This window comes from Frieseomelitta varia, unplaced genomic scaffold (assembly GCF_011392965.1).
Source record: "Frieseomelitta varia isolate USP_RPSP 00005682 unplaced genomic scaffold, Fvar_1.2 scaffold_932, whole genome shotgun sequence".
Taxonomy (NCBI): domain Eukaryota; kingdom Metazoa; phylum Arthropoda; class Insecta; order Hymenoptera; family Apidae; genus Frieseomelitta; species Frieseomelitta varia.
In genome coordinates, this window is record NW_025110737.1 from 240087 (window position 1) to 267181 (window position 27095).

General features: G+C 41.2%; 1 protein-coding gene across 3 annotated transcripts in view; it reads left to right on the forward strand.

Annotated features, from left to right (window-relative positions):
* LOC122537799 (dendritic arbor reduction protein 1-like) overlaps nt 1-27095 on the forward strand; it is a 70227-nt gene that overhangs the window by 37457 nt on the left and 5675 nt on the right. The window contains exons 2-3 of one of the 3 annotated variants that reach the window (XM_043671378.1): nt 21148-22222; nt 22491-22550. In XM_043671378.1, coding sequence (XP_043527313.1) covers nt 21148-22222; nt 22491-22550 — 1135 coding nt within the window. Of the gene's footprint in view, nt 1-21144; nt 22223-22490; nt 22551-27095 lie in introns of all 3 variants that reach the window. The other 2 variants (XM_043671377.1, XM_043671379.1) reach the window with 2 other exon arrangements.

Here is a 27095-nt window from a genome sequence, read left to right on the forward strand (position 1 = left end):
CTTCATTAAATTATTAGTAATTGTATATTTTGTGATATTGATATTTTTATATAAACAACTAAAATCAATTACGGAGTTATTTATTTATAGTATTGTGATATAAATATAAAATTATCATAAACGCTATAAAATTGGTGACCCCGACGTGATCAAAAAGAAGACCCAACCACAATAAAATTGGTAACCCCGACGTGATCAAAAAGAAGACCCAACCACATGTTAGATACATATATGTCCATCTATTAGTAAATAATGCAATTACTTTTTGGCCAACCCAATACGTTTCGTGGACTTTAGTGTGATGAAATGTCATATAAATAAATGGATAAAATCGTCGAAATCAAAGTTCACTTTGATTTTCCATTTTGAAATCGACGACGAACAATTGTCAACGAGAGCATACGTTTTTTTTTTTGTCTAAAACAAGCTCTAATCAGATATGAGATTGCACGATGAATACAAACATTATCTGTCCATCTATTAGAAAAGAACGCAATTACTTTTTGGCCAATCCTCGTAGCTTGGCTGGATGTGTTGTGCAAATGGTGATCACGACGATTTTAGAAATAATCAAGGTACTTACATTTCGCATATTCTACATCGTGTTCCAGAAAATTTCGAACATGATACGTTTATCGTTAGACGGACATGCGTTGCTTTGTTTTCTCTCTTTTCTCCTCGTGTCTCTGCATAGAAGAAAAACAACAAACAGAACGAGAGAAACGAAGAGCAAAGGAGAAGAAAATTAGAAGAAAAAAAGAGAAACAGAGAGAAGAAACGAAACGAAAAAAAGAAGGAGGCGAAGGATTTGAGAAAGGGCAGAGGGACGAAGAGAGAAAATAAAGAGAAAGAGAAAGGCTTTGTGAATCAGAAGAAAAGGCTGGCGGTAGAGAAGCGCACGTGTGCGTGTCATGCGAGTATACCCAGTATGTTAATTCGCGCTGATGACCCCATCAGGAAACATGCTCACCGCTGAGTGGAGCCAAGTCGAGTTTTCGTCCCGTGCGGTGCTCGTGCTTCGTGACTCGTAGTCCGCGGTTCGTACACACATACACACACATACACACACACACACACACACATACACGCGCGCGCGCGTGCAAACCTGTGTAGGTATACCTTGCTGCCTCTGAACAATCGTCATCTCCGACCACGTTTCACGCCCACGCACTTGCTCAAACATTCCAGCCGCAGAAAGCGCGCGCGCGCGCGCGTCAAGCTAATCGTAACGAAATTGCTAACCTCCCGTTAGAAAGCATTAATAGCGATTCATAAATCGGCTCGATATCGCACGATATCTGTCGAGTCTGCCGTTAATTGACAAATTCTTCTTATCTGCTGATTTGTGTGGATGGCGATCGACCGATCGAACAGTCTTCCTTTGAAATTTTTAGTTTCCATCGAGAGAGGTCGTTAGATGGATGAAAGTTAATTTATACCTTATTTATAGTTTATGACCTTAATATACTTTACTATACTTATATACTATACTGTACTTGTACTATACTATAGCTTAATTTATAATTTATGATGAATTAGTTTATATAGTTAGTATATAGTTAGTTTATATAGATAAATACAGTTATATCGGTTAGAATTGTTCCATTGCAATTGATTGACTAAAATATCTTCCTTTGAAAGTTTTAGCTTCTATCGATAGGAAGATTAAGTTAGAGGGATGAAACGAGCAGTTGGTTTATATAGATCAGTACAGTCATATTGTAATGTCTTCCCTCCATACTTTTGATTACTATCGACGAGTAAGATCAAATCGGAGGTCGTTAGAGAGATGAAAGTTAGTTTATGTAGATAAATTATACCAATTAGAATTCCTCCTACCGATTTTTCGATTGCAATTGATCGACTGAAATATCTTCCTTTGAAATTTTTAATTATTTTCTGTCGACAACAGGATCAAGTTGGAGATAGAGGGATGAAACGAGCAGTTGGTTTATATCGATGAACACAGTACTTGACGTAACTGTTCACGGTATGACGGGTGTCTACGTTCTTTGTTGTCATGCGACACCGTTTTCGCCTTACCGGTGATTGTTATCGAATTCTTCGTAGCGTTGAAACTATCCGATAGGCTACCGCTTTAGAGAACATCTTGATTCTCTGGAGTGGTAGCTGCCTGATGATCGTAAGTCGCGCGAAATCAGCTGCGTGGAATCGGCGTTTGCGATTCTCGAGTCGAGCTGGAATTATCTACAAAATACACAACTATAAAAAACCACAAAAATAGAAGTGTAAAATGGCTTTGATCTTCTAAACGTAAAATTTAAGTTTTAATCGTATGATAAATTTCTAAATTAACAATCTGCGATACATATCTACGAAAAACCACAAAAATAGAAGTGTAAAATGGCTTTAATCTTCTAGACGTAAAATTTAAGTTTTAATCGTATGATAAATTTCTAAATTAACAATCTGCGATAAACATCTACGAAAAACCACAAAAATAGAAGTGTAAAATGGCTTTAATCTTCTAAATGTAAAACTTAAATTTTAATCGTATAATAAATTTCTAAATTAATTATTTACAATACAATACAATACACATCTACAAAAAACCACAAAAATAGAAGTGTAAAATGGCTTTACTCTTCTAAACGTAAAACTTAAATTTTAATCGTATAATAAATTTCTAAATTAATTATTTACAATACACATCTACAAAAAACGACAATAAAAAAATGTAAAGTTAAGTTTCTAAAAGTAAAATTTAAATTTTAATCGTATGATAAATTTCTAAATTAACAAACAATCTACGATACTCATCTACGAAAAATCACAAAAATAGAAATGTAAATGTAGCCTTAATCTCAAAGCGTAAAATTTAAATTTTAATCTATTACACAAATATATATTACTAAAGATATTACAATAAATTTCCAAAATTATCAGTACATGTCAAGTACGTATTTCGATTTCGATAATTCGCCCGCGATGCGAATTTCCAAAAAGGAAAAGTGTGTCGTCGTTTACGGGTGAAGCGTCGAAATTCCGAAATATCAGACTGGGATAGTATTATCGATCGATGTGTAGATCGATCACCGAGGATCTCGAGAGGCAAAACTCGTCGACGACCAACAACGACGGCGCAGAGATGGTAGAAAATCGGGAAACTTCAGAGACGGTTCAACGAGTTGGTCGAGGTCGGAATTCGGGGGCCGGGATTTCGCGTTGCGAAAGTGTCTCGACCGACGCCGAGCACGAGGCCGGCTCTCGTTTTATCGAAAGGGCCGCGTCAGCCGTGTCCCGTCGGCGACAAAACGAACGACACGAGGTCGCACGGCAATAAATTCTTCGGCGAATCAATAAAAACGGCCGCGATAATTAGGTCCTTCTGAAAGCGGTCTACGGAGAGGGGAAGGCTCGAAACGAGGCTCGCTCGAACCGTGTCAGCTCGTGGCTCGTTTATTTTCGGTGGACACGAACAAAGCGAAATTCACGGGGCACATCGGGGCCGTTGGGAGTGAGATTGGGGGCACGAGCGCGTGCACCGGCCGAGGAACGCAAATCGAACGAAGAAGAAGTAGAAGAAGAAGAAGAAGAAGAAGAAGAAGAAGTGGCCGATGGATCAGGATTATTCGGATAGGCGGATGTCGCGAGCGGATGAGGAGAGTAGGTTTTAGATTAGTCACGGTTGAGGAAGAAAACGGGGCAAACAAGGCTGGAGGAGGCTCGCGAGACGGTGGGAGCTCGTGAAACGAAGCAGCCAAAGGGGAAGGGAGGGAACCAGGTGTCCAGGTAGCAGCCGAGATCGCGTCCCGGGCCGCGGACGTTTTCTTCCGTCGCGCGCCTCCTCGCACCTCCTCGCGTCGAACTGCGTCGCGTCGCGCAGCGTCGCGTCCCTTCCAACCAGCCGCCTGATTTATGGCGGCCATTTATTCTAATCGCCTTGCATCTCGCTGCCCGAAGCAACCCCGTCCATCCGCCGTGCATAGGCGGTCGTAGGTAGTATAGTCGCGTTTTTTCCTTTTTTTTTTTTTCGTTTTCTCCGAGACATCGCCCTCGGCGACCCGGTGCCTAATTGAATACAAAAATTCAGAGTGTCTAGTCTTCGGCTTATAAACCATTTAATTAACGAGACGCGAGGCATCCAGCCTCGTAAATATCGCCGTAACCACAGTACGTCCGCGCTGATCGTCCACTTCAACCAACTATCCTCCAATTTCGATAATTTCGGTCGTCGGCGTCTATCTGCAGAAAGAGTTTGTAACTTTTAGAGTGGAATGGTAGGGTAAAACTTTGTAAGAAAAAATCAGGTAGCAAAAAAAAAAAAAAACTAGGCAATACAGTAAGAAAATGATCGATTCTTTTTGGAGAAAATTGTTTGGCGTTTTAGAGTTATGGAAATAAAATTTTTTGGAAGTATACAGATATCGAAGTACTCGGTTTTGCCCCACATAGAGGTGGCCTATTTGAAAGGCATAAAATGCAAGGTAGTTGTAAAATTTCTACTTCTCGTTGGCTAAAAGATAGTAAAAACAATTATTATTGGCAATATTTTAACAAATATTTAGACTCTCGAAGATCGTTGTAAAGAGAAGGCTTCAATCTTCAAATTTTTTCGATGTTCTCTTACGTGCAATGATAATTTATAGCATTTTCGAGAAGAAGAGGTGTCTCCGCCGTGCGACATAAAGGCAGTTTATAAATAAACGATGTTTCTTGAAAGTGGAGGCTTCAAGCTGTAAAATCCTTCCAAAGGATTTTTTCTTTTTCTTTGCAAAATTACAAAATTATAACAAGTTGCATGTTTAGTGTCCGAATATTAATAGAAATCACTGTATATATGTGTATCGTAACTTGTGGGACCCACTTCGGGAGCTGATTATACGCCTAAAAATAATGAAAAAGGTCATATAAATATATGTCCTATCTGTCTTCGTTTATGAGATATAATGAATTTTATTAACAGAGCAAACTCTAGTAAGCCAGCTTTACCAGAGATGGTATATTTAATTTTCATAATAATCATAATTGGGATGAAGAAATCCCACATGTTATTGTGCATTCAAGACGTCAACACCAGTTTAGTTTAAACGTATGGGCAGGAATAATTGATAAATTTTTAATTGGACCTTTTTTTTCTTGATTGGAAACTAACAGGCGCAAAGTACGTTGATTTCTTGAGCACGCGTTTACACGAAATATTAGAGGAAGTTTCAGTCGATATTAGACTTTGTACGCGGTTTATGCATGATGGAACTCCGCTGCATTTTAGCCAAGTGGCTAGGCAATTTTTAAATCGACACTTTGCAAATAAATGGATTGATGCACGTTCTTCGGAATTCGAATCCATTAGATTTTCATTTGTGGGGACATTTAAAATTTATCGTATACGCAGCATCGATTGAACATGCTGAAATACTACGAAATAGAATAGAGCAAGGCCTGCGACAAATTCGAGAAACACCAGGAACGATAGAGAGAATAACCAGATGAATGACAAGACGCGTGCAGGCTGGTCATTTCGAGCATCTTTTGTAAAAGTAATTAAAACAGAAAATTCATTATATCTCATGAACGAAGACAGATAGGACATATATTTATATGACTTTTTTTCCATTATTTTTAGGCGAGCAATCAGCTCGCGAAGTGGGTCCCACAAGTTACGAAACACCCTGTATAATATAACGTATTTATCGTGGCTGTTCCGGTTGAAAGATCGTTACACACACTTTCTCTCTCTCTTTTTCTCGGTTCTCGTTAAACACGGCTGCTAACCCTCGTCGCTAATGCACTTTTAATTAATTAAACGAGCCAATGGGGCGGCCCCCTGTTCCTTGGTAGTCTCGTGCCGACCTCGCGTGCCGACCGTCCGCTCTAGGTGCAAACTCATCCCTCCGGAGAGAACTCCCTTTACCATCCTCTACTCTCATTGATCCCGTACTTTTTCACTCGCCACCCCACCGCCTTCCGACTGTCCTCACGCTTCCGTTACTCCCCAAGCTATAAACCTAGCTTAAAAGCTTTTAGCCCGCAAAACGAGCCGCGCGATCCTTTTCTCAATCACGTCGATCCTTCTCTTTCACTACCCTACTTCACCACGTTTGTTCGTTGTTTCTTAAACGCCCACGTTTCGTATCGTATTTTCACGTTCGATCGCCAGATTTTTTTCTCGTCGTTTTCCAGAGAGCGTGTCGCGTGTAATCACACATGATCACGCGCAAATGTACAAACATGTAAAAAACACGATTCAAACGCGATCTTACGTCGCAGTATTGATCGCTTTTTCACCTTCTGGTCAGTTCTATTACGCGATTACGGCCAGTCCGATTCTATGAAACCGGTTGTTAAAGCTAATTACGCGTGTTCGAAGCTAATTAACCGGTGTGTGATTTCATCGGTTTCGCTTGGATATGATTTAGATCTTGTCGCCTTTTAAAGGAGTATTCTAGTGTGAAATTTAGAAAAAGGAAATTGATGTTTTTTTTTGCATATTCTCTATGAAGGATATAGTTTCAAAAATACACCTCTGGAATCTTACGTGTGAACTCCTAAAATTAACAAAGTTATGGGTGTTTGAAGGTCGCGACGACCAGCAATACTAAACTTTAAAGGCATTTTTCTGGAAACTGTGTTTTTCAGAATGGTGTCCATGATATCTCAACATCTACTTGACCAATTGAATCAAAATTTTAAGTACGTATGTAGTACATATCTGAATACAGCCCGAACTGGAATCAACCAAAAATTTTCATTTTTTATATTTTTTTAAGCCTGCGAAGTATGACAAAGACACGCAAAAATCGATAGTCGAATTTCAAAGTAGTATAGCCAATTTTTTAATTTATCGACATTTTTCTTTTGTTCTTGTTCCGGCTATAGCCAAATCTATACTAATTAAGAGACTCACGGTTTTTTTATTTTAGACAAGCAGAAGGGACACCTATTTAGAAACGACTACGTTTGAGAGTACGCAGTGCCACTAATTTTAACATTTTTTGTTCGAAAAAATTTTAAAACGTCGTTGAAATACGTGCAAATAAACCTTGTCAATTTGACTGCGAAAGGTATAATAGTTTCTTTGCAAAAAATTTTCAAACAAGGTTAAAAATCACGCACTTCACACTAGAATAGCCCCTTAAATTCCGGAAATTCTGGAAATTCGGTTCGTCGAATATCACACTTTAGAAGTTTCTACAAACGTTTTCCCTTCCTTCAACGGAATAGAATGAATAGAAAAAAGGGGTTCGTAACTTCGAGGGTAGATAGTACTCGTCGAAACGATGAAAGAAATGTCCTGATAATCACGGCTCGAAGAATTAATCGTTTCAAAGTTATAAGCGACTATTTTTCGTTCCGGTTTTGTAGAAACAAGTACCATCGCCTTTGAGAGCGTATCGTACTGCACGTGAGTAGTGGTTTTACCTTATAATTTCTTCTTTTCCTCATTACAGGAGGTTTTCTACGCGTCCTCCTTCCATTTCTAGGCTTCGTACCCTCGTATTAAAGAATTACGTACTTTTTCAAACATTTCTCAGATGTGTTCTAAATTTCTCACCAAGCCGATTTCAACCAACGAAACAGAAGATCTAAAACTTTGAAACTGTTAATTTCTCGACCCACCTTTATCAGAACTTTTTTTTTCCACGGTTCGGTCAATTGGGGAAAAATTCGATTTGTTTTTCTGAAATAAGAGCTTCGATATGTAACTGAACTGTGGCATGATATTCGATAAATCCCACGACGTTACTCGATAAATTTCGGAATACCCTCACATCTGTGTCAGGAACAATTGTTTTTACTATCCTTTAACTAACAGAAATAAAAATTTTACAACTGCGTTGCATACTATACGTCTTTTGACAGATACAATCATAGTTTTATCCACTTTTACATGAGACAAAGCCGGGTAATACGTGTTTGCATTTTATTTCCCCGTGAGACAACCAACTCGATCGTTTTCTTATTGCGTAAAATCCAATTAATAGATTTATCCCTGTGCGATTTTTTTTTCCTGCTATTTGATTTTCTGTTGCGAAATTAAATAAACAAGGTATACCGATCTGCCCCTTTTCCTAGCCACCCTGTGCAACACAATCAAATTACAGTCTGACGAGATGAAAGACTAAAGGATCGCGGCGTGGCTGAAAATCGGAAGAGGAAGCTGCATCGCTTCGAATGAAAGGACTCGAGGAATCGGGGAGAAGCGACCGACGTGTTAACGGGAACGAAGCGCGGGAGTGGGTGTGGGGTACGGGGGATGTATTATCGGGATTACGACGCAGAGAGAGAGTAGATAGAATCAAAGCACCAGGTGCAAATTACATGGGGGATGACCAGGTAGCACGGAAGTTGAACGCGCTACCAGCTGACTGGTATGCGAGAGCGAGGCGTGTAATCACGCTAATGCGGCACGTCGTTGCCAAGAGTGATCCCGGGCTTTTGCCACAGGGATCACCCTGCAACGACTTTTCAGTGACTCATGCGCGTCATTGCGTAACCACTTTGCCTCGATAACGATGATCATTCGCGTTGGATGGAGGGAGCACGGTCGTCGATCGTGTGGCGATCGAGCAGCGCGGCTCGATCGTGATCACAAGGGACGAGCGAGACGGCGAATCGTCCGGCCGCACCACCTGGAGATTTAATAAGCTACGCGGTAATGAAGAAGCGCGCGTTTCGAAGCGTTCAAAACGAGTGTCCGACGTTTTGATCGGCGTGGAATTATTATCGGAATGGCGGCCTTGGTTCACGGTTTGATCCAATTGGTCGTTTCGTTTCTTCTAGTGTTTTAATGCGAGTGTTTTATCACCTCGCCGGAGACGAAAGAATCACAGAGTGACGTCGCGTCGTCCTTCTTCGGGATAAGACAAGATTATCGCGAGGAAGATTGCTAGCGAAACGCGAAAACAGAAATATGCATGATATGGAGGATTGTTGATTTAATCCTTTACGAGCGTCGGGTATATACGACATTTTGAAGTAATCACGTATTAAAAATACATTTTGAACACACGTAATACACTTTAGCCATCAAGACGAGCTTTTTCTATTTTTTTTTTTTATTCGACAGTGGAGTATTTGTACGATGAGAAATTATTGTAATAACAAAATCTTTCCTAATTGCGATTCGGAAGACACCGGCTACAAGTATAACTGTTGATCTCTTAAGAATTTGAGGTTAGATTTTCGTTTGAAAAATTAAGGTTTGTTTGAAAAGAATATTTCAAGTCCTTGTCAAAATGTTAACAAACAAATTTAAAAAAAGATTCGACAGTGGAATATTTATGCGATAAGAAATTATTATAGTAAAATACTTTCTTTTTCTATCGCAATTCGGAAGAGACCGACTACAGATATAACTATCGATCTCTTGAAAATTTGAGGTTAGATTTCTATTCGAAAAATTAAAATTTGCTTAAAAAAACATTCTACGCCCTTGTTACCAAAAATTCAAAAAAAATTCTGCAATGGAATATTTATGCGATAAGAAATTATTATAATAAAAACACTTTCTTTTTCTATCGCAATTCGGAAGAGATCGGCTACAGGTATAACTGTTGATCTTTTGAAAATTTGAGGTTAAATTTCTATTCGAAAAATTAAAGTTTGTTTAAAAAAAACATTCTACGCCCTTGTTACCAAAAATTCAAAAAAGATTCTGCAATGGAATATTTATACAACAAGAAATTATTATAATAAAAGCACTTTCTTTTTCTATCGCAATTCGGAAGAGACCGGCTACAGGTATAACTGTTCATCTTTTGAAAATTTGAGGTTAAATTTCTATTCGAAAAATTAAAATTTGCTTAAAAAAACATTCTACGCCCTTGTTACCAAAAATTCAAAAAAGATTCGACTACGGAATATTTATGCGACAAGAAATTATTATAATAAAATACTTTCTTTTTCTATCGCAATTCGGAAGAGACCGGCTACAGGTATAACTGTCGATCTCTTAAAAATTTGAGGTTAGATTTCTATTCGAAAAATTAAAGTTTGTTTAAAAAAAAACATTCTACGCCCTTGTTACCAAAAATTCAAAAAAGATTCTGCAATGGAATATTTATGCGATAAGAAATTATTATAATAAAAACACTTTCTTTTTCTATCGCAATTCGGAAGAGATCGGCTACAGGTATAACTGTTGATCTTTTGAAAATTTGAGGTTAAATTTCTATTCGAAAAATTAAAGTTTGTTTAAAAAAAACATTCTACGCCCTTGTTACCAAAAATTCAAAAAAGATTCTGCAATGGAATATTTATGCGATAAGAAATTATTGTAATAAAAACACTTTCTTTTTCTATCGCAATTCGGAAGAGACCGGCTACAGGTATAACTGTCGATCTCTTAAAAATTTGAGGTTAGATTTCTATTCGAAAAATTAAAGTTTGTTTAAAAAAAACATTCTACGCCCTTGTTACCAAAAATTCAAAAAAGATTCTGCAATGGAATATTTATACAACAAGAAATTATTATAATAAAAGCACTTTCTTAATCTATCGGAAAAAACCGGCTACAGGTATAACTGTTGATCTCTTGAAAATTTGAGGTTAAATTTCTATTTGAGAAATTAAAGTTTATTTGAAAAAAAATCCATTCGACACTCCTCTGTCTAAGAAATGTTACCAGGAAATTCAAAGAAGAGTCTGTTTGAAAAACGGATCAACGGACTCGGGGGGGAAAATGATTCGATTCGACGTGTACAATTTTGGCGCGGGGCGTCCCGTTGAGTGGACTATCGCGGCGAAAGGGTTAATGGCAATTTGTCGCTGCACAGAGATAGATTTATACGTTGTGGAGAGTAGGTGGCCATCCATCCATACGCGGCAATGTTCGTGCAACGTATGAGCCGCGATTCTTAACGAGGGGAGTGGATTCACGAATAGGATGCGCGAATCGCGTGAGACGAGCGTCTAACAATGAGATCGATGATGAAGTGGCAGGCGAGCCGAGCGGCCAGCCTACCAGTCTACCAGCCGTGACGTGGCCATACATCGAACTCGGCCGGGTCGATCGGGTCGGTCGGCTCGGTCGGAGGTCAGCCACGCGACTTGTGCCGACTAGCGGGACACGTTCGCGATCGATCCGGCTAGAATTCTCGAAAGAATTCTTTCACGTCGATACGCGGAGATGGAAAATATATCAATCAACTGGGGTAGTGGAACGAGGGGAAAAAAATTCTAGATTCTGGAAAGGATTCTTTCACGTCGCTAAACGAAGAAGTGCTGAAAAAATGGCAAAAAGTCCAATTTGGGGTAGAGTAGAAACCAAAAAAAAAGAAAAAAAGGAGAAGAGAAAGTAAGAAAAAGAAAGTATGTTAACACGTTGACACTGCCATGCACTTTTTATAAGCTGCTCTTAACGGGTCACAGCATAATTTCCATTATTCTTAACACATAACGGTAAAATATTAAATAACATGATGAATTAAAATTATATTCTTATCAACAGTGTGCTCATTTCGCTAGTGGTTCCGTTCATAGCGCTGCAATGCACTTGGTCATTCTTTCTTTTTTTTTTTTTTTTTTTTTTTTTCGTTTCTACTCTACCCCAAATTGGACTTCTTCGTGCTGAAAAAATGGCAATTTGGGGTAGAGTAGAAACGAAAAATTTTTTTTTATATGAGGGTTTAGAATCGCATCGACTACGAGGTCTTTAGCGACATTGGTCATTGGAGATTATCGCTATGAACGCTTCGAGTTATGAATTACTCAATTCATTCCCACAGCAAAATTTTGAAAATTGATTTAAGCAAGATAAATATCATAAACTAAAAAAGTTTGTAGCGGGTGGCCAATTATGACCCCATCAAGGACACAAGCTCCAGTCACGAGTGACCACCGTGGCAGTCAACGTGTTAAACTAGGATAAAGTCGAGCGATCGAATAGAATTTGATTAGGCGTGCGATCCCCCTTTTTCCCCCCTCTTTGTCCCATTTCCGTAGACCGTAGGCAAACAACGTGTGAAACGGTATCTTGTATTCCGCGGTTAGGCTTCCGCGCCACCCTCGCCGAGGCCTCAATGGAAAGGTTAAACGGCAGAGAGGGGTGCGTGGTTTTGCCGCGCGTTGACTAACGCAACGCAAACTGTCGGCTGTCAAGCAGCACGGTGGGAGGGCACGAAACAACGAAGATGTGCCCACGCGCGCACGTGCGCACGTGCCTTTTAATATACCATAATGCGTTGCATGTCCATATTCATTAAGTAATTCTCTGGCCTGAAAGTCACTGTCCGCTGTCACCGTTTCGTATTTCACATCGTCGAGCGCGTTCGAGTTTTTCCCTCTTTTCCCTCGACTAGACGCAAGTATAGAGCGTGGATGAGACCAGGGATTTTACTGAATTCTCCACTCGACGATCCCCTTTGATCGAGCAAATACCCCATACACCGATTATATAAACTAGGAAATTAACGAATTCAAACATTTGCTGATAATAAGTCGTACAGGAAATTTACTCGAAAAGAATTCCTTGGTATAATACACGCAAATATCAAAGTCAAATATTCGTACTGTTGTCACACAACGACGAATGCCGCATTGTCGAGTTTGGCTTCTGGGTATTCGATAATGTGTGCAACGCCCAAGCACTGGACTGTGAACTTACTTTGTCCAATCAAAAGTGAAAATTTTGTACGAAACTCTGCGAGAAACTTTAAGAGATTCAGATCGAAATGTACACTGATTCTTGAAGTTGTAACGTATCTTGACAACATTGATTACTCGATGAAAACTCGACGTCGTTTCCGACCAATCAAATTCAAAAAAATTTGCCGTTTAATTGCCTCACAGTAAAACAATTATCTAAAAATGGTGAAATTAGAGCATCGATAAAACGACTGATCTAGCCAATCGTTTTTAGATGACAACGAAACAAAACAGGCTCGCTGGTCTTGATCTACGCTATGTTTCTGATCTCTGGTCTAGCAAACACTAAATGGGAAGGTTCAAAAGAATGTCCAACGGAAATACAAACTAAACCATGATTCAGAGCTCAAGAATATTGAACATTTATTAATTTTTTAGTTTTGCTAAAAAACGACTACGACCCCCGAATTTAGTTAGGTGACTTTATATGGGGTCGACACTTTGAGAAGTCCTGGTATATAGACTAGCTAGCCAGCTATTATACAGTCAGTTATACTGCAGCTATTAAATTATTCACTGGGCAGATTGACTTAAACTACATTATTTTCAGTGTGACATGTTTTTGATAAATAGGTGAATATATTTATTTTGCCTAATTCCTTATATATATATATTTAATTATTAATATATTATACATATATCTATTACTAATTTAATCATTATATCTCATTTTTAAAAATTAAAAATTTTTTTTAATAATCATATATATATAATAAATTATTATAAATTATTATTTTAATTTAAATTAAAATAAAATTATATCTGGTATAGACTAGCTAGCCAGCTATTATAGTCTATACAGTCAGTTATACTGCAGCCATTAAATTATTCACTGGGCAGAGTTAAAATTATTTTCAATAAGACATGTTTTTGATAAACAGCTGAATATATTTATTTTGTCTAATTCCTTATATATATATATATATATTTAATTATTAACATATTATACACATATTTATTACTAATTTAATCATTATATCTCATTTTCAAAAATTAAAAAATTTTTTTTAATAATCATATATATATATATATATAATAAATTTTATAATTTAAATTAAAATGAAATTATACCTGGTATAGACTAGCTAGGCATGCAGTTCTCTGATATGCAGAGCGAGCAGACGTCGGATCGAGGTATTATTTTTCTCGGCTCATTGTCGCCCAAGCGTCCTTTGGTTTCCTCTGTTTCATATTTATGATACGGTCGACGGGGGGAGAGCATGGGGTGTCCGCGCGCATAAATTATCGTGCCCTGTGGTTACGGTGAAATCGCGCGCGCGAGCCGGCGCGCGAGCCAGCGCAGCGCATCGTGTCGAGTCGAGTCGAGTGAAGAAAAAGCGTGATTTCCCTGCCCGCGAAACGCGGCGATTGTCTCGCGGCCTTTTCGTACCAGCCAGACGCCGGAGAACAATTTGGGCGACGGCAATTTGTCGACGGTGTAACGGTAACGCGTGCCGTGCATCTACGTGAGGTCAGCGTCGCGGGGCGTGGTAACGGAGCTCGTTTAATCGGCGAAACGGACCTACTTGTACGCGCGAGAGAGACGAGAAACAGCGAGAGAGAAAAAGAGAGAGAGAGAGAAAAAGCGACCCCGAAACTTTGCACGTCTGGCAGTTGGGCTCGCGTGACAACCATTTTGTCCAGACAAATATACGATATGTCGACGTGTCTCTGCTCGGAAGCTCGGAGGAAAGGAAGAAAGAAAGAATAGATTCGAATGCGATTTGTCGATCGGAAATCGCTCCTACACTACCACGCCACGAGGATAAAACGTGCAGATACGCGCGCGTGTACACCAGCCGGCGCGTATGTAAGCGCTCGGTTAGTATCAACTGGGTGAACGAGGCAACCGAGAAGCCGAGTTCTGACATCAAGTCACGCGTAGCCTAAAGAAAGTTGTTTAAAGGTCAGTGTAGCTCGACTTGCATCAGAAATGCCAATCTAGTTACGAAATGTGTATAGAGAACAATGATACCCTCATACCGTGGAAAGTAATCGGCTCGCTCGCGTCCAATTCACCGTCGGCGACGTCTTCTCTATTTTTTCTTATTTTTTTGTTTTTTCATTTTTCACTTTATTTGTATAATGTAGCCACTGCAAGAAAGCAGCGATCCGACGACTCGTCTGTACCTTGGTGTTACTTCAAACGTCCAGCAACGTATTTCACTTTGAGTGATTTCACTTGTCAATTAAAAAGAAACAGAGCTACTTCTTTTTTTTTACCTTTTGTTTCATTCCTTCTCATCCTAAAATTTTCGAAAACCTGGCGAATTATTACCCTATCTATCGGTGGGTTGTATCTCACGCGTTATTCATATTCGCGGAATAATGCTGAATAATTTCACCATAAATACGCGGCGCGTCCACGTGGGCGTAAAGTAACGATAATGCAAGTAAATAATGGACGCGAGAGTTTTATTACCTAGGCGGTTGAATGGCAAGATAGAATCTACGTGTCCGCGGCAGTACAGCCCCCTCGAACGCCGAACGAACGCGAAAAGCGAAGAGAAGAGAAGAGAAGAGAAGAGAAGAGAAGGAAAGAAAGGAGGAGAAAAGAGAAGAGAAAAGAGTCCGGACGAGACCAGGCGAGAGATCAGTCACTCTTGAACACCGACTTGCTCCAACCTCGAATCTCTCAACCAACGATTGAGTTTTGCAAAATTTAAAATCTACGAGAGAGAGAGTTCTATATTCTCTCTTTGTCAAACTGTTGTTCGTTTTCCGTTTCGTCTCCTTGCTCGTTCGCCGACTATTATTCCTACTTCTCTTCTGCTTCGCCTCATTTTTTTGAAATATCTCCGACTCTTCCTCTTTCTCAAGTGAGCCCCGATGCGCCACTAAATTATTTCAACAACGAAAACGTGCTTCCAAATAGTAAACACATTAAACAGGACATTGGAAACAGACGAAATAACTTACTTCAATAAGTAATAATAACAACAATAATCTATGCGCCATTAGAAATGATGAAATGCTCCACTCTGCTCTTTTGTCTTCAGCTCGAGGCTAATTCTCGCTTCGTTCGTCGTCTCAGCTGTGAAAAATTGCGAAGTGTAGGTCGACATATAGGTCAGAGTAGATTCTACCTTAATATCACCTCCGTAAGTAGACACTTCGTCTTTTCACTTCTCTCGCACGTTTGCCGATCCTTCGTCGAAATGTTCGACTCTGTAGGTCGACGTGAGATTGAAATTGTAAAGTCCGCGAGAGCCAGAGAGCCGCGGAATCGATTGACTTTCGTGAGGGAGGAGCTGCCGAATATGGCACTCTCTCGAAGAAGGTAAATTTACATCTGAACATAATCTTTGATTGTGCCACGCCTCCTCCGCGTTTCTTTCTCTTTGCCCGGGTCCCAAAACTTTCTTCCTCCTCTCCTTCTTCTTTCACGGATGGTAGATTGCTCGGGCCACAGGCGTCGCCCATCTCGCACCATCATTTAACTAAATTGCCGGCTTGCCGCGCGAGAAGGGACACTATTGCACGGTCGCCATTGTTTTCGTGTGTGTCTTGTTTACGCGTCCCTCTTCCTCGAACTCTGACGACGCGATTCCAACTCACAGCCCAAGATGAAGCGATGTGTTGTTTGTTCCTCGAACGAAGACCCAGAGATCGTAGTCTTCAACGATGGCTCGTCGAATCGGAAACGAAGTCTCTACCATCCTCTAGATATTTAACAAACCGTTGTTAGCTTTAACAATTAACCCCTTGCGCTGACAACTGATTTGCGGACCATAACGAGTGACCGTGACCGTATACAATAATTCGTAGCTTTCTTTTCTAATTTGTCGGTTTGATATCACTAGAAATAGATAGAAATCATTGAGAAGTAATAAATTTATTATTTGTTCTGCCTGGGTTACATTTAAATATACTTGATACTGCGAAAATGTTGCAATTTTGGGACAGAAAATTCTCGACGTGAGTGGCACGTCATTCCAGCGCAAGAGGTTAATGTGCAAAATATATTGTGCGAGGGAAAATGATGGGTTAAAATACTGTAAATACTAAATAGCAAATACTAGCAATTACTAGTGCGTAAATATTAAATAGTAATACTAAATAATAGTAAATACTAAATAGCAAATACTAGCAATTACTAGTGCGTAAATATTAAATAGTAAACAAATGTGTAAACACTAGATAATAATATCACGATTAACCTCTTGCGCTGGCAACTGGTTCGCGGACCATAACGAGTGACCGAACCGTACGCAATAATTTGTCGCTTTCTTTTTCTTTTGAATTCGCCGGTACGATGTCACTGCATAGAAATTATCAAGAAGTAATAAACTTGTCATTTCTTTCGCCTAGGTTACATTTAAATTTACTTGAAACTGCGAAAATGTTGCAATTTTGGGACAGAAAATTCTCGACGTGCGTGGTACGTCATTCCAGCGCAAGAGGTTAAGTATCGACGATCGTTCGTTTTTTTTTTAATGGCAAAAGTCGGGACTCGAATAGACAGACGTTACTCTAAGTGAGTGAGGGGCACGGGAAATGAGTGGCGAAGGACGAAACAATTTCGAAAGCTCGGCGTCCAATGGCGTCCTTGGGGGTGAAAAGCTTTCGAGGAAAATGGCGGACAGCGCGCGCGGCTGACATTTGCCCGCGTGTATTTATCGCGATAATACGGCTTTAGGTCAGAGGGTGTGGCCTCGCCAGATTGATTCGGCGTGCTCGCTTCTGCGCGCTATGCCTCGTTACTGCTACGTACTATGGCTGCTTGTGCCTCGTCGCGGCTCTTTGTCCATCTTTTGTCTACCAGCTTGCCCCGAGATCCGATAAAACTGACCAAGTCGTCGCTCGATATAAAAATGTCATTCGACCATTCATTTTTTTCTTTATTTGCAAACGATTGTTTGCGAAGGAGAAACGAAAACGCCCTTCGTTCTATATCTTCCCTTCGACTTACTCGACCGCTCTGCCATTTTCGCTTCGCGTTTCTTTCTTGAAGAATCGCGGCGATTCTTAAAAACTTAAGTCTAGAGTTGCGATTCACAACGTGGGGCCCACAGTGTGGGCAATTTGATTTTCTATGGATGAAATCTTGATTTTCAACAATGAGTCAAGTTCATGGTCTTTTAGGCCTCCTCCACATTGAAAATTCACTGTTTCAATAATAAGAATTGTGTCACGGGGGCATCAGGATTTTAGAGATGCTTACATTGGAAATCATTCTACAATCTACAGTCTTTGTTGTTAACACTAGAACTATCAACGACTAAAGCATAAAATTTCAGAGATCATCAGACATATTAAAGCAAAAGAAACGGAAAATCTTTATAATACCACAGGGCGCACGAGTTTTTATTTATGTATTTCACGAAGAATCATTTGAGCCTTATATCTGTAACATATCTAACAAAAATTATTAATCGGTCGTTTTGACCATTTTTAGTTCTAGTGTTAATCACTTGCGCTGGCAACTGGCTCGCGGACCATAACGAGTGACCAAACCGTATACAAATATATAATAATTCGTCGCTTTCCTTTTGAACTCGTCGATATGATATCACTTGATAGAAATTATTGAGAGGTAATAAATTTATTATTTGTTTTGTCTATTTTTGTGTTACTTAAATATACTTAAAACTGAGAAAATATTTTGGAATAGACAATTCTCGACGTGCGTGACACGTTATTCCAGCGCAAGAAGTTAACCATTTGTGCTGGTAACTGATTGCGGACCGTAACGAGTGACCGAACCGTATACAATAATTCGTCGCTCTCTTTTTAAACTCGTCGGTATGATATCACTGGATAGAAATTATTGAGAGGTAATAAATTTATTATTTGTTTTGTCTATTTTTGTGTTACTTAAATATACTTAAAACTGAGAAAATATTTTGGAACAGACAATTCTCGACGTGCGTGACACGTTATTCCAACGCAAGAAGTTAACCACTTGTGCTGTAACGAGTGACCAAACCGTATACAATAATTCGTCGCTTTCTTTTTAAACTCGTCGATATTATTGGATAGAAATTATTGAGAAGTAATAAATTTATTATCTGTTTAGCCTAGGTTATACTTAAATATACTTAAAAAACTGAGAAAATGTCGCGATTTGGGACAAAAAAATTCTCGATATGCGTGGCACGTCATTCCAACGCAAGAAGTTAATAAGTGTTGCAACGTCGATCGAAACGTTCGATTCGAAGGTAGATCTGCTCGCTGATCGTCTTCGTCTGCGGTGGACAGAGAAAGAGAGAAAAAGAGAGAGGAAGACAGACAGTCAAGGAGAGGGAAAATGAGCAAATTGGATAACAAATGGCAAAAACGAGAGCAGAAGGCGCGCGCGTGCGTACGTGCGCCTGCGCGTGCGTTTGCTAGTCGCGAGGCCGCGAGTCTGCGATTGGCCGGAATAAAAAATACTAGGCGGCACGAGCGAACGTGTACGGAAAGGTTTTTTCATCCTGCACACGCCATCCAGCTACGACGATGACGACGCGCTATCTATCGACCGGCCTGTGTGGGTGTTGGTTCTCGCTCTGACAGATTCGAAAACGCATAATTAACACCGACGGCCCTGACTCTATGATTACGCGCATTAATAGCCGGATGGACGAACTTTGCTCGCGCTCCGCACTGTCATTATCGCAACGCGAGAAGGAGACGCGACGCGAGGCGACCCGAATCAAAGAGAACACGGTCGTCGAGCAACCGAACGCCTAGAGAAAAAGAGGAGCAAAATGTGGAGAGCGTTGGAAGGGGGCGGCCCTAAGCGGCACCCTTGCAGAAACGATGTCGACGAATTCTCCTTCGAACAATATTATCGAACCGTGCAATCGTATCGTCTCCGCGATATTTTGCGCATCGCCTTCGCGATCGTTTCAACGCATTTCCTTTCCTTTCCTTTCCCTTCCCTTCTGCGACTCTTTCTTCTCTCTCTCTCTCTCTCTCTCTCTTCTCACCCTTTCGCCGCGCGCATTATTTGCACGATACAACAATGCGACACGAAGGCAGCAGTTTGCGACGGTTGTCGGTTATTTTATCGACGAACGCGTACGGAGAGCTGGCATCCATCCTGGCCGAGACGATATGGCATTTAAATATAATGTTTCGCGCGCAAGCGCGCATATCGTGCCTCTCGCCGCAGACTCCTTTTCAAATTGCATATCAGGTACGATCGAGTGTTGCGAGTATACCAATCTTCCGACGATGAATAATTCATTGTGTAAATAATTCATAAATCACTGTATAAGCTTGCCGGGACGGTGAGCCAGATGAGATTTTTCTTTTTTTTTTCCCTCTCCCCCCCCCACTTTTTCTTTTTCTCGTTCTTTTTAATCGATTCGTCAATTTTCATCGCCATCTTCTTTTTTCTTAACCGTATCGGTGGAAATTTCACGATTTCCTAATGCTCTGTCTTTAAAAATTTTTTCAACGGTTTTATACCGCCCCTCGGATGGTTTTTAATTAAGTTATATTATATTATAAATTAAGTAAGATCGACCGGTTTTTATCTGCTATCTCGCCTGCGTTCGCGCAAGTTTGCGATGCGACAGAGATTCTATTTATGTCTCGAAAGCCAGCCTCCTCCTCTTTCTCCCGCGGCACGCAAGGATGATATTTAAAAATTCACCTTTCGTATCCTTTCGATTCATCCGTCGTAACGAATCTCTCTAGGCGAAATCCTTCGAAGGACTCTCATCCGTTTTTCTCATCCGTCGATTTTCCGAGGTATATTCTGCCAATTGGTTTCCTATCGAAAGAAACAACAGTCGTTAAAGAATCGTGAGGCTACTATTCATCCAGGTGAAAAGAAGAAAGAGAAGGAGAAAGAGAGAGAGCGAGTGCGAAAGGGGCGTTACATCCCGATTGTATCCCGACGCATTGAAATATTCGAAACGTTATGCGGTTTGTGCGAGAGGAGTACGAACAGTCGCGGAAAGCGTGGAGAGTACGGCGGCAAGGCAAGGCAGGACGAGTCGAGGCACAACACGGCCCGCACAGAATGGCACACGAGGGCGGCGTTGCGCGTGTACAAATCATGCAAAGAATGACGCGGCATCGTACTGGCCCGCTCCCTCCCATCTTCCAGACGAAACTCTCCTGTCTCTACTCTCCTTTCTTTCTTTCTTTCTTTCTTTCTTTCTTCTCGTCTTCTTTCTTTTTCCCTTTGGGCGTGCTGCACAGTTGTTACATGCATCATAGAACCGGCGTTCTTCATACGAGGCGTTCGAGGTGTAGGAGATCCCCATGTCGCACATCCCTCGATGCGTTCGTTGCATATTAACGGGGCGAACAACGCCGTGGCGCGTACGCTTTCGTGCCATCAGCATATCGCAAGTCACTCGCTCGTTTACCTGTTTTGCTGCTTGCTTAACCTACTCTGGCTCCGATTCCGAACGTACCTGCGTGCCTAACCGACTAAACTTGCATCCAACGATCGTCCTTGTCCTCCACCCATGTCTCCACCCGTGCCTTTTCATGCGGATTCGGGCTCGAATCCGTGTCCGACAGACTTTGAAAAAGAAGGCTCGAACAACACTGGCACTCACTCGACTTCTTTCGTTCGTCTTCTATTTCCAGCAGACTTCGGACCTGGACACGCTGCTGTGTAGACAGGATCTCGACCGACTGCAGAAACTCGACGAAGATGACCCGGAGAAAGAGCCGAGGGAGCCGACGGTGCAGATGGAGGACTTCTTCGAGGTTGGGGGGCCGGTGTGCCGGGCGCAGGCGAGTTTCGTCTCGTCGAGGAGTCAACCGGCGGCGAGCGACGACGACGTGTTCCTCAGGCCGCCGCTGTGGGAGGACATCACCTCGAGCATACAGAAGCTGGACCCGGAGAACGCGGACATGCTTGGCTCGCAGTCGCACGTCAAGATGGAGACGGACGACGTCTCGTCGCCGGTGTTGTCGCCGGTCGAGATCAAGAGCGAGCCGTTGCCACCGCCGCCGACCTTGCACCTCCTCGAGGCTCCCGCTTCCAACACGGTCTCGAGCTACGCCAACGGCCATCCGAGTCCTTCCACCGTTTCCCAAGTCGTTCACCATCGGACGGCGTCCGCCGCTTTCAAGACTTTCCCTCCTGGTAACAATAACAATAACAACAACAACAACAGCAACAGCAGCAACGGCAGCAGCAACAACAACAACAACAGCAGTAACGTGCCCAACGCCAACAACAGCAACGTTAACGGCAACAGCGGCAGCAACAATGCCGTTAGCAACGTTAACGGCAACAGCAACGGCAGCAACAACAACGCTGTCGTTGGAAGTGGAAATGGCGGTGGGAACGACAGCAACAGTAACAGCAACAACAGTAATAACAATAATAACACCAACAACAACAACAACAACAACAACAACGACTCGACGACGAGCCACCACGGAGGGGGGAGCCAGATCGGTGGCAGCGCAACGTCGCCGCTTTACGGCTCGATGACTAGGTTAATGTACATTTCGCCGCTGACACCGCCGATCTCCGACCCTGGCTCACCGATAGGGGCACCGCCGAGGCGGACGCCCCCGCCACCCTATCCTCAGCCCTCCATTATGAACCCCCCTCACAGGATTCAACCCCCTCCGAGCATCACGACCAAATTCAACAGGCGGAACAATCCGGAGTTGGAGAAGAGACGCGTTCATCACTGTGATTTCATAGGTAAGTGAGCGCGCGAGCAGGTAATTGGAAATTGTCGATACTTGTGCCCGCCGAGAGACGTGCACGCTTCGTTGCGAGTAAGACGCAACATGTTGCTTGGCATCCGACTCGCGCGTGTGCACGCTGTAACAACGGCGCACAATGGCGCGAGAGAGAACGTTCGAGAGGAACGAGCGATCGGATGACGCGATCACGCCCGCGTTTTCCTTCCCGATTTTCGAGAAACGATACTGTTACAAACTCTTAACCGTGTGCTGTCGTTTTGCAGGTTGTACAAAGGTCTACACAAAGAGTTCGCATTTAAAGGCGCATCAGCGGATACACACGGGTAAGTGGACCGATGAGGCGCTCTCCGCGTAGATTCGTCGGAACCGCGACGTTCGAAAGCGACCGTTTTTTTTTTTGGGAGGGGGGGGGGGAAGCGGCATCCACGGTACGCTGCGAGTTATATATATATAAAAATGGACGATGGAACGAAAGAGGGGAAAACTTAAGTCGTGGAAGTTAGATATACGTGGCTCATCTACGCGGAGCGAAACGAAGCGTTTGAAAGCGCACGAGGTCGAGCGCTCGGCAGCGTGGGCAGGGCGCGGTTCTCGCAGCCTCTCCTCCTTTCCACTCTCTTTCTTCGTTTAACCTTCGCTCCCCGCGCATCTCTTTCTCTCCTTCTCTCGCATCCTCTCTCTTTTACCCTCGTACATCTACATGCACATCTACACTTTTATATATATATATAAATATAAATATATATATTCGTATACTTGTATGCACATGTATGTACGTATGTATATATATATGTGTGTGTGTGTGTGTGTATTCGCTCTCGTATTCTCCCTGCCAATGTTTCCGCCGCGGTGTCGCGGGCAAAGGAGTCTCTATCATATGTAAACGTATAAGGAACGCATGAAGCGTGGTATGCGACACTCCGCTTCGTAGACTCGAGCTAGCGACCCACATCCTGTCCGTATCCAAACACACAGCTCGCTAACGCGCTCGTACCTCTACACCTACGTATATTTGTACACGGTCGAGCATGAAAAAGGTTTCTGCTCTGCCGTCTGCTATAGTCACTGTGGTATCTTCACTGTTGGCTCGTCGTCGCCTGACCGAGCATCGATGTTTCTGCACGATCGTTTGCAACGTCGTACGTTCTCCGAGGATTGAATCTTTTGATCAAAGCGGAAGAAATCGTGGACGATCCAGTCTCGTTAGAGTTTCGTATGGGGGTTTCGCGAGGAAAACGTAGATCGTCGAAGGTTTGGTCTTTGGGGGAATGGAAATTGGTGCGCGAAACGTGACGCGAAAGCGGACGTACGCGCGTGCAGAAATGCATATAGACTCGCGCGTGAAGAAGGACGGGAGAGGGACGATAGATGCACGCGTGCCCGCTCGACAATCTCTCGCGGAATGCTTGCCAAAGGCGTTCGAACCACGATGTACCACTTTCCAATTGATAGCTCGAGGTTTTGCCGGTAACCCGTCTACGCAGAGACACATGCACGCTTTTACCAACTATTAATTTATTATGTTTCGCGCCAATTTTAACAAATTTTCTCACGCCAGGCTCCTCTCTTGTTGAATCTTTTCAGACAGCGCTCGGCTCGAGAAGCTGGTTTATTTTTGCTATTTTGACGATTTTATTCCACCGATTGGAAGTAGATGCTTCTCGAAAACATCTTTGAGACATCGTAACAAGTGAGAAAGTGAGTCGCAAGGGATGAAACTTTAGGCACGTGGCTGAATGAACCAACAGATCCAGAACGGATTATACTATATACTTAATTAGGACCTCCTATAATCCGAGAGCGCAAAAAGTTGTAATCAAATAAATAGTCTTTTTTTAATACGACAAAAAATTACTTTGCGCTTTCTGTCTTATTAAATAAGTATTCAAAGGAATGTTCTGCCTGTTGCAATCTGCTGTCCGTACAATTAAACAATTTTCTGTTTTTGTCGATAAAAGATCGTTTGTACGGGAGGATTTCTTCAAACTTGATAATATCTCGGCAGAAACTCTAGCTTTCATTTTACTTTCGTTTTTCGTAACTGTGCGAATTGTCGATTCGTTTCTGTGAAATTTCTCGCTCAAAAGAGATGTCAGTCTATCACCAGATTTTGAAGCGATCAAGAATTTCCATTTTTTTCTTCCAACGATATGAATCTTCTACTCGGCTTATCTTTTCCGGAGATCTTTGGAGTCACGGCTGGAAAATATTATTTCTTACTTCTGACATTAAATCCGTGTCACCTTATAATCGATCAACATCTACTTTGCAATTGAAATGAATTCCTCTTTGAAGTAACACAACTAATTCTGCACGGAAATAACTGTTCCACGAGACACGCTTTAAACAACCTCTACTTATCGCGCAAGAGTCGATGCAAAACTGCTCTTCGAGTCAATTCAAAGACGCGCATATTTTCATGTCAGAAATGAATCTTTTTCAGCGAAATTTTTAGTTCGCGTATGCGTACTGGCACGTGTTTCTATGTGTTTCGTCTCGTCTCTTCTCATCCCCAATACTTTGGTGTCTCTGTTCCGAAGCAATTTGTTTGTGGTGTCCCATTGACAGAGGAATATCGATCTATCGCTCGCGCCCAGTTCGAGACGAAACGTCTACATTCGAGTTGTCGTAAACGAACGCGCGGCGTTGCGATTCTTCGCGATTCTTGCTACGTATTAGTATTCTGCTAATGCATTCGAATGCGTTATACCACGTGTAAGGCGTATACACGTTGCGTGCTTCTTAATAGCAAAATTTCGTGCGCGTTCGCCGATTTCAGGGTTCCGCCCGAGACAACCTTGAACGATCCTTCTCTCTTTTTTTTGTTTTTTTTTTTTTTTTTTTTTTTCTTACTCGCTTGGGACAGATGTTATCGCGAGTAACCATACAGCTCGCCGCGTATCGCCGCATTTCGTTTGGCGGTTGGACGATATAATCGATCGAAACGTTCTCTCAAAGGCGAGGCTGCTCGAAACGATTCGATCGAATGACGACTCTTTGAAAAGTCGGCAATTCTGGTCCGATTCGGACGGGGCGTGCGTAAACTCTCTCGAAGGTTCGAGAAACTCTCGCACGTGTGTATTTAAGTACGTGGAATGAAACGCGCCATTCCAGCCGCAACGTGTACCTATACTTTTGAAAAATTAATTTTCGAAAGCGTTCGACGGAAGCGCAGGAGAGTTTTCTAGACAATATTCGCGCATGTTGCCACTTATTTTCTTCAGGGGCGTCTTTAGGTTGTCGCACAATGGGCCGAATCGAGACTTCACGCGACATTTTTGAACAACTTTTGACTCGTAAAAGATATCGCAATTGAAATTTGACACAAACATTTATAAAAAAATACTCCTTCCCAATGACGTATTTCACGTCTGTTTAATCTGTTTCACTGTTTCGTTAACTTTATAAACAAATTTTTCAAACAAATTTGTCAAATTTAATATATTTATATAAATTATATATTAAATTTAATTTAATTTATATATTATATATTAATTTAGATCATAGATAAAACCTTTAATTGTAGTTATTCTATTAAACATAAGAGAACAAAGTGTTAAAACTCACGTTATACAGCACTCTTGCTCTTCTTTTTATATAAATATTTATATCAGTTCCATGGCTTCTGCATCTAATTCTTTGTTTTCTATTTCTTAATCTCATTCTTAATCTCATTCGTTGTTAAAAATAGTCTATGTCCGTTGTTAAAAATAGTCTATGAATCTATGTATCTCGGTTTGTGGCAATCCATGATATTTTTCTGTTATTTTTAGATCGATATTTTTTACTTTGTGTCTAGTTTCCTTTCTTAGTATCTAGCTTCTTTGGATAATTGTCCAATAGGAATGCATTTCTCACTATGTGTAGCGAGAAAGATAAACAAGCAATTTGCTTGCGACAGAAGCTAGCATTTAATGCTACTTACAGTTGGAGACTATGCACTTTGTAATTTCCAAGGTATAATTTTGAAATTTTACTAAATTTACGCTATATCGCGATGATGAATTACTTGAAGAATGATATGGAATCGTTCGAATTGACACTTGTTCTAATTGAATGTAGTCTAGCACTCTTGGGATCCTCACGAAGTTAACGAATAGAACGCATAAATATGACACGCAGGTATAATATCATATATAAATATGATAAACGTAGGAATCTGAAAAAAAAAAATGAGGGAAAGTTACAAAACATGAAAAGCGCAATTATTTCTCGACCAACCTAATAATACAGAGTGTCCATAAAGTCTCTTTACAATTTCAAAAATTTATTACAAAGGCAAATGAAAAGACAGATGAGTGAAAATTATTACAAAATGAGACGTATATATTTAAATTTCTTGCTGCCTTATTCAATACACTTTTATATGGGCACCATTAGTTGCACAAAGCACATTAAGACGGTGCTCGATTTCATGCCATGTTCGCTGTAACATACCCTCATCAATGGTGGCAATGATCCTCTGTTTTAAATCAGTATTAAATGTGGCAAAAGAAACTTAAATATACAGGGTGTTTCGTAACTTGTGGGAGCTGATTGTACGCTTAAAAATAATGAAAAAAAGTCAGATGAATATATGTCCTATCTGTCTTCGTTTATGAGATACAATGAATTAATATAAACAGAGCAAACTCTAATAAGCTAGTTTTACCAGAGATGGTATATTCAATTTTCATAATAATCATAATTGGGATGAAAAAAACCCACATGTTATTGTGCATTCAAGACATCAACACTAGTTTAGTTTAAACGTATGGGCAGGAATAATTGATAAATTTTTAATTGGACCTTTTTTTCTTGATGGGAAACTAACAGGCACAAGGTACGTTTGATTTTTTGAGCACGCGTTTACACGAAATATCGGAGGA